At 52.6% G+C, this 8889-nt stretch overlaps 1 protein-coding gene across 1 annotated transcript in view; it reads right to left on the bottom strand.

Annotated features, from left to right (window-relative positions):
- Positions 1-6348: 6348 nt before the first annotated feature.
- Positions 6349-8889, bottom strand: part of SH3BP2 (SH3 domain binding protein 2) — a 22030-nt gene continuing 19489 nt past the window's right edge. Inside the window, exons 11-13 of the mRNA XM_007953496.1 lie at positions 7575-7656; positions 6964-7023; positions 6349-6486 (exon numbers count right to left, since the gene is read on the bottom strand). Coding sequence (XP_007951687.1) covers positions 6349-6486; positions 6964-7023; positions 7575-7656 — 280 coding nt within the window. The remainder of the gene's footprint in view (positions 6487-6963; positions 7024-7574; positions 7657-8889) is intronic.

Genomic DNA, 8889 nt, shown 5'->3' with positions numbered 1-8889 from the left:
GGGTTTCTAAGGTGGTATCACTACAGAAGCAGATTGCCCAACCTTCCTCTGGGGAGTGGCTGGTGAGTTTAAACTGCCAACCTTGTAGGTAAGATGAAGTCTGGCCATTCTTGTTTCCAAGGAGCATTCCAGCTTCCCTTCATCCAGGACAGATGTGTTTGTTGTTTTGCCAGTCCATGGGACTTGACTGTACAGGAGGTACACGTTCCTCAGAAGCACAACTGAGTGTTCTGGAATTCCCAGTCTTCTTTTTTTTTTTCAATAAAATTTTTTTTTATCATTTTTATTTTGCATTTTTTTTTTTTTAATTAGGACTTGGGTGAAGATTTACAGAGTAAATTCACTTTTCATACAGCAGTTCACATATACTTTGTCTCATGTCATTGACCAACATTTACAATGCAGCAGCTCCCCTCCCACTTCCTCCCCATAGTTACCTCCTCCCAGTGTCCATCCCTTCATACTCTTCTGCACCCTGAGCTATCTCCCTGTGCATAAGCAGCCCTTCCTTCTCCCATGATTGTTCTCTCCAGGGCGTGTGTCTACTTGAGGTAAATGTTTAACTCACATGCCTGTACTTTGTTTGGCTGGAAACCACAGTTGTGGGTTCAATGGAATTCCCAGTCTTCTCAATGTTATCCATAATTTGCTATGATCCACACAGTTAAATGCTTTTGCACAGGCAATAAAACACAAGTAAACCTCTTTCTGGTATTCTATGCTGTCAGCCAAGATCCATCTGACATTAGCAATGATATTCCTCAGTCCATGTCCTCTTCTGAATCCAGCTTACATTTCTGGAAGTACTCTGTCAATACAATGTTGCAACTGTTTTTGAGTTGTCTTCAGCAAAATTCTACTTGCGTGTGATATTAGTGACATTCTTCAATAATTTCCTCATTCTATGGGATCATTTATTTGGAATGGGTACAAATATGGATCTCTTCCAGTCAGTTGGTCAGGTAGCTGTCTTCCAAATCTCTTGGAATAGACGAGTAAGCAGTTCCAGTGTGACATCTATTTGTTGAAACAGCTCAGTGGGTATTCCTTCAACTCCTAGAGCCTTGTTTTTCACCAATTCCTTTAGTGCAGCTTCAGCTTCTTCCTTCAATAGCATTGGTTCTTTATCACATGCCACCTCCTGAAATGGATGAACGTCGACCAGTTCTTTTTGGTACAATGTCTCTGTGGATTTCCTCCGTCTTCTTCTGGTGCTTCCTGAATCATTCACTATTTTTCCCAGAGTCTTTCTATAATGCAACTAGAGGCCTACATTTTTTCTTCAGTTCTTTCAGCTTGTAAAATGTTGAGCATGTTCTTCCCTTTTGGTTTTCTAACTCCAGGTCTTTGCACATTTCACTATCATAATTGACTTTGTCTTCTCAAGCTGCTCTGAAATCTGTTCAGCTCTTTTGTTTTATCATTTCTTTCATTTGCTTTAACTATTCTCCATTCAAGAACAAGTTTCAGAGTCTCTTCTGACATCCATTTTGGTCTTTTCTTCCTTTCTTGTCTTTTTAATGACCTTTTGCTTTCTTTATGTATGATGTATATGATGTCACACAATTTGTCTGGTTTTCGGTCATTGGTGTTCAGTGCATCAAATCTATTGTTTAGATGGTCTCTAAATTCAGGAGGGATATATGCAAGGTCATATTTTGGCTCTCGTGGACTTGTTTTAGTTTTCTTCAACTTCAACTTGAACTTGCATATGAGCAATTGATGGTCTGTCCCACCGGCAGCTCCTGGCTTTGTTTTCTTTTTTAATTGTGATTTGGATGAAAATTTACAGAGCAAATTCACTTTCCATATAGCAGTTCACACACACGTTGTCTCATGATATTGACTACAATTTACCCCAAAGCAACAGCTCCCCTCCCACTTCCTCCCCATAGTTACCTCTTCCCTGTGTCCATCCCTCCATGCACTCCTGCCCCCTGAGCTGTCTCCCTGTGCCCTTCTTTCTCCCATGATTGTTCTCTCCAAGGAGTGTATCTACCTCAGGTAAATGTTCAACTCATATACCTGTCTTTTGTTTGGCTGGAAGCCACAGGTGTGGGTTCCATTCCAGACCCAAAGGGCAGCTAGGGACCATAGTCTCAGTGGTTCCACCAAGCTCTATCAGACCAGCAAACCTGGTCCCCTTTTTTTTTTTTCCAAATGATTTTGAGTTTTGTTCCATATTGTTCTCCCTCTCTATCCAGCATCTCCTACATAGATGCCCTCCGAGTGGTTGACAGTGGTAGCCGGGCACCATCTAGTTCTTCTGGTCTCCTAGTCATATGGGCTGCAGATTGGATGGTGTACCAGTCGCGAGGACTAATTGTTTCCATGAATCTTTGGTTTTCTTCATTCTTTGCTCTGGATGAGGAGAGACCCATCGTTGCATCTAGATGGCTGCTTGCTAGCTTTAAAGATGCCAGTTGCTCCTTGTCCTGGCTTTGTTTTGGCTGAAGATATTGAGCTTCTCTTTCTACACATGCAGTTGATCTGATGCCTGTGTAGTCCATCTGGCGAGGTCCACTTGAATAGCTGCCATTCATGTTATTGAAAAAAGGTATTTGCAATGAATAAGTTATTGGTCTTGCAAAACTCTATCGTGTGATGCAATTTCAGACTGCCTAAGTTGGTAAAAAAAAACAAAAAAAACTTCAATTTCCTCATCTTTGGCTTTGGTGGTTGGAGCGTAAATGTGAATAATAGTATTAACTGGTCTTCCTTATATGTATATGGATATTATCCTATCACTGACAGCATTGTACTTCAGGACAGATCTTGAAACATACTTTGTGATGAATGCCACACCATTCTTCTTCAAATTGTTATTCCAGGCATAGTAGATCATATGGTTGTCTAATTCAAAATGGCCAAAACCGGTCCATTTCAGCTCACTAATGCCGAGGATATTGACCTTTATTTATTCCATCTCATTTTGACAACTTCCAATTTTCCTAGATTCATACTTCGTACATTTCTTGTTCCGATGATTAATGGATGTTGACAGCTGTTTCTTCCCATTTTGAGTCGTGCCACCTCAGCCAATGGAGGTCCTGAAAGCTCTACTTTGGGGAGGCAGCTCTTCCCCATCATATTCTCAGTGCCGTCCGACCTGAGGGGCTCATCTTCCGGCACTGTATCGGACAATGTTTCAGGGTGATTCGTGAAGTTTTCCAGTACTCCACTGGACAACATTTTACTGCTGTTCGTAGGGTTTTTAGTGGCCTGTTCTTTGAAAAGTGGGTGGTCCCTTCCTCCTTCCCAGTCTTAGTCTGGAAGGTCCACTGTAACCTCTCTACCATGGGTGACTCTGCTGGTATTTGAAATCCCGGTGGCACAGCCTCCAGCCTTACAGCCACACACAAGCCACCACAGCACGACAAACGGACAGATGAGTGGTGGGAATCAGCCCTCTCATGTGAGGGCTGGTCAATTTCATCACTCTTCTAGGCTTAAAATGAGCCCTCCCAGAGGCAGAACGGGGAATCTGACTACCGTCAAGAAGGAAATGCCAGGACTGAGATGAGTCCTTGGGTCTAAGATCCCTGAGCTGATGGCAGCCCCAGACAATAGGCTTCCTGGCCCAGGGAGCGAGAACGCTGAGTGCCTTTGGGCAGGAGGCTTGCTGGCCGAGTAGAGGGCACCTATTGACAGAGCTAGAAGAGCTTCGTAACACTTGCCCCAGTGGGGCAGAGGCCAGGCTGAGGGGCCAAGGGCCAAAGAGGGGGTGGGTGCCTGCAGACATGGCGGCAGGGAGGCTGTCCTGGTGGAAGAATCGTATCCTGGGCGTTCCTGAACCGGAGCTGTGATCTGACGCTTCCCTAATAAACCCCACAATTGTTAAGTATTGTCTATGAGTTCTGTGTGGCCATTGCAATGAATTTTCGAACCCAGCAGACAGAGTGCTGTGGGAGGGAAAGTTGGTGTTAGAGTTGGTGAAACAACTGGAGGGTGGCAGCGGGGCTGGCCTTGGAGGAATCAGCCTCGGGCTGCTGGTGGCGATTCCATTGTGATGTTAGAGAAGGTACGAGGATGCCCCCAAGTCCTTCTTGTAGTATGCATAATTGGAGTCCCTGAAACTGGAGATGGGGGATGGGAGGCAGAAATAATATTTAAAGGTGTAACGGCTGAGATAGTCCCAAGTTTGATGAAAACTACAAACCCACAGATCCGAGAAGCTCAGCATTAGAAGCTTCTGGCGGGGAGGAAACTCTGAAAAATTCAAGAAGAAAAAAGCAACAGCAGCAGCTTCTGGCAAGCTCCCAGGCTCTGGCAGAAACAGTGCAATTCTGTGGGACATCAAGTGACCGTGGGCCGGGACTACCCACCGTGCGCCATCAGGCCCACCCAGTCAGAAGGTCACGCAGGCCCAGCATGAGCCATTGCACTGTGCACGTGGTCCACCTGGGACGGAGCGTCAGCGGACCCAGAGGCAGACAGACAGTGCAGACCCACGTCACCCATCGCTACAGCGCTGGTGTCCCGCCCTCAGCGCACACCTGTGGCCTCGCGGGAGCTCCCTGTGACCCAGCGGCCTGGAAAGAAAACGCCTGTGCTTGGCCCCCAGGCAAGTTGGCTCAACATGTTGGTATGAGCCGAACACGGCTTGCTGCTGTACTGAACCCCACTCAACGGTCACCCTGAACACTCCTGAGCGAGCTCAGGACAGAGGGTACCAGATTCCAACCACGGGGAGAAGGCAGCACTGGAGTCCCCTGGAGACAGCACTGACGGCCAGAAACTGCCGACGCCCCAAATGTGACTGTGCTCACGTGACGCCTCCCTGGAGCGGCTGAAGGCGAAGCACCTGCGGAAATGTGTGGACACCTGGTTCCTGGAAGCAGGTGCCGTTGTCATCCACGGAATCTCATATCTGCTAACCCTCTTCATCCTTCTCCTCCAGACCTGGCAGAACCACCCAGCCCCTTAGACGTGCCAGGGGTTTCCAGGGAGGGTTAGTCACCCACTGTCTTTGGCTTGGGTTTTATATAGCAAGCTCCTTCCCCAACATAGAGGGGTCCCTCTGGTCCTGGCCTCTAATAAGCCTGACCTAGGGTCCCTTCCGCCTTGACTCTGACCGAGTCTGATCCTAGAGTCCCTATTGGCCCTGAACCCCAGCTAAGTGGGACTCTGAGGTCCCTTCCAGCTCTGATCCCAGGTGAGTGTGATTCTGGGGTACCTCCCAGTCCTGACCCTGGGGTCCCTTCTGGCCCCAACACCGGCTGAGTCTCAGCTTGGGGTCCCCTCCAGCCCTGTCCTCATCTGAGTCTACTTCCATGACAAACCCAGCCAGGGATAGTGGCCAGCTGGAATTCCACAGCAGAAAGTGAGAGGCATTCAGGGCCGAGCCAGGTATCCCTGGAGGATGGCGGATACAGGCACCAGGATAACAGAACCCCCACCCACCCTCAGCCTAGCCAGGCCCACAGCCTTGGCCCCGGGATGGCCACCGCTTCCTCCAGGAGCCCTCCCCAGCCCTGCACATTGCTGCCCTGGACACCATGTGCCACCAGAACCTTGTACCTGGCTGTGCCCAGGCTAGGCTGTGAGTTCCCAGTCAAGATGGGACACTGCTCACATGCACACCCAGCACCAGGGCCCAGACTCCCAGGAGACGCTCAGGAACTGCTTGTTAATCCCGTGAATGAACCAACTGCGTTGGGCGCGTCAGCCCTGCCCCCAGCCTGGCCACTCGCTGGCAGAGCCCGCCTATCTGGGCCTAGCTCTGAGCCCAGCCTGCTGAGGTTTGGGTTCTGTCCTGGTACTGCCTAGCCGTGAGCCCCATAAGCCCAGCAGAGTACAGCACCCAAGGCTGAGGGTCTGTGAGCCTCCAGGCCCCTTTCCAGCGCACACTGGTATGGGTGCCCAGGATGCCTGGATCCCCCCTCTTTCCCAATCAAGCCCTGGGCACAGAGGCAAAGACCGTTTGTGCTTTATTAGTGACCACGGCCCCTCCAGGGGGCCTGCATCATAGCACTACTGCAGGTGCTGGGACCAGCCCTGCCACTGATGGCCCCCACTGCACAGCTCCCAGGCCCCTGAGGGTGGGTGTGCTGAGTGAGGGCCAGACCGCCCGTCCAGGAAGCTCAGAGGAGCTCAGTCCTGAGACCTGGGGTCCCAGGAGGTGGGAGAGGGCAGAGCGGGGCAGGAAAGCCCCTCAGTGTACAGCTGCCCGTGGCCTGCGCCCAGCCCTGGGGACCCAGCCTGCTGGGTGGGGCCCAGCCTGGCCAGATTCTAGAAGGGGGCTGCTTGGATGGGCCCTGGTCAGAGAGAGGTGCTGGGGCCGGTTCTTCCCACGCAGTCCATCTCCATCCTTGTGGCTGCCTCTGCCGAGTGAGCTGAGGGCAGGCGTCACCTGGGGCCGGCATAGCCGTAGGGGTGCCGTAGCAGCAGGCTGTGGTGGCTAGGCAGCACGTGGGTGTGGTAGTGTTCCACCAGGCTGCCCACACTCACAAACAGGACCTCGCCCTCCAGGTAGAACTTAGAGTCCTGCGGGGCAGAGGGGGTGGTGGGTCAGGAGGACCTCGGCTCTGGGCCTGCACCCCACCTGTAACTCGGGGTGGGCAGCAGATCCAACAGTGCAGTCAGGCTTGCTCCTGGCCGTCCCGAGTGACCTCGGCATCTGCCGCCACCATCCAGCCTATGTGCCCCAAGCTCCTACCTTACCCCCACCCAGGGGACCCAGGCAAAGTCTGTAAATAACAACAAGTCTGGGGAGGATCGCCCTGTCCCCTCCAGGGTCTGCCTGCTGGGGACAAAACTAGGCCAGGAAAGGAGAGAGGCTGGGGCAGTGAGGGAAGGGGGAGGGGGGAACACAGGAGAAGGGAGAGGTGGAGGGCGTCCATTCCGGGACAGGACGGGACGCCTGCCTCAGCCCGCCCACTGCCTCCTCCTACCAGGGAGACTGCCCTGCCCCCAGTACCGCCCCTGGCTGAGCACCAGGCTGCAGGCTGGGCACCCACCCACCTTCTCAAAGATCCGGTAGTTCCTCACTTTGTTGGAGCCTTCATCCCACACGACCAGCACCTGGGGGGGTCAGGGAGGGGAGAGGTCAGCTCAGCTGAGAGGCAGCAGGACCTCAGGGAGAGGCCAGAGGGGAAAGGGGTATGGGGGCTGGGGTCACCCAACGCACAGCAGGGACAGACCCCACCCCCCCAGCCCAGGGCTCCTCTGGTCCCAAATAGCCTGGGCAGACTTGAGTAACAGCAACAGGTCCATACCACACCACCGTGATGCCCACAGGGAAACGGACGCTTAGGGGAGTCAGGGCAGCACAGCCCCATGCAACCTCCTCCCCAAAGGCTGGGAGCCCCACCAGAGTCCTCGGAGCCCCAGCACGTCCCTCCCGCTCACGCCCCTGCTGGAAGGCAGCCATGGTTGCCTTCCTGTTGCAGGTGCCGTTTCACTGCTGAGAAGAGATGGGGGGCATCTGCTGGGCAGAGGCTCCAGGGACAGCGGTGGGTTGGGATGGCAGAAGGGTTGTGCGAGGAAGTGACGGAGAACTGTGAAATTCACAGCAGCCCCCGGGAACCCCTGCTCAGCGAGTGGCCGCCAGGGTGGCCTCCCAGGGCACCTACCTTCCCTGACTTGGTGGAGGAGTTCCGGACACAATATAGACCATCCTGTGGCTCTCGCCGGGGGCTGGTGGCTTTGAACAGCCTGAAACACACGGCGACGGTGAGGGCCTGCCAGCCTCAGACCACTTTCCCGGGAACCCCAAACCTACTCCACGCCACGGCCTTCCCTCCTCACGCTTTCTTCCTCCTTTTGGCAGTTTTCACCATTTTTAACCGCATGACTCAGTTGCTAGGTGCCGTGGAGCCAATTCCGACTCACAATGGCCCTACGTGACTGTACAGAACTGGCCTGAAGGGTTTTCTAGGCTGTAACCCTTACGGGGGCAGGCTGCCTGGGCTCTCCCGAGGAGGGCCGGGTGGGTCCAAACCACCAGGGCTCTCCCGAGGAGGGCTGGGTGGGTCCAAACCACCAGGGCTCTCCCGAGGAGGGGTGGGTGGGTCCAAACCACCAGTCTTCTTGTGAGCAGCTGAGCACTTCACTGTTGCACCACCAGTACAATTCAGTGACGTTAATGATACCCACATTATGCAACCATCATCTCTGTCCATTTATAAAACTTTGTTATAACCCAAACAGGCACTCTGTCCCCACTGAGCAATAGCTCCCCACCCCGCACCCCACCCCCACCCCCAGAACCCCTACTCTGCTTTGCTCCCTCCATGTTTCCTACCCTGGACATTTCCCATAAGTAGAATCCTTCAGTATTTGTCCTTTGAGGTCTGAATTATCTGGCTCTTATGTTCAAGGTCCATTCACTATATCAGAAGTTCATTCTCTTTCACGTTCATTGTATGGATGTGAAGGGGCTCTAGTGGCATAGCGGGTAAGGCATTTGGCTGCTAACCAGAAGGTCAAGGTTCAAACCCACCACTGCTCCTCAGGAGGAAGATAAGGCAATGTACTTCCGTAAAGATTTACAGCCTTGGAAACCCAAGGGGGGACGCATTGAGTCAGAATTGACTTGATGGCAGTGGGTTTGGTTTTCTTCATATGGATAGGAAGCTCCCCAGTGGTGCAATGGTTAAGTGTTGGGGGCTAGCCAACCAGCTGGCAGTTCGAACCCTTCTGGTGGCCCTGTAGGACAAAGGCCTGGTGGTCCATTCCCATAAAGACTGTCGTCATGTGCCATCGAGTCAGCGCCAGCTCACCGAGACCCCATGGACAACAGAACAAACCACCACCCGATCATGGGCTGTCCTCCGAATCCTTGCTGGGCTTCAGCCCTTAGTTGTGACTCTACTTTGAAGAGGCCACTCTTCCCCAGCTGTATTTTGAGTGCCTTCCAACCTCAGCTCAGCCGCTGCAGTGGTTAAG

This window comes from Orycteropus afer, unplaced genomic scaffold (assembly GCF_000298275.1).
Source record: "Orycteropus afer afer isolate SDZICR_OR568_19922 unplaced genomic scaffold, OryAfe1.0 scaffold00398, whole genome shotgun sequence".
NCBI lineage: Eukaryota > Metazoa > Chordata > Mammalia > Tubulidentata > Orycteropodidae > Orycteropus > Orycteropus afer.
Note: the sequence above shows the minus strand (reverse complement) of the source record. Positions and strands in the feature narration are given on the sequence as shown.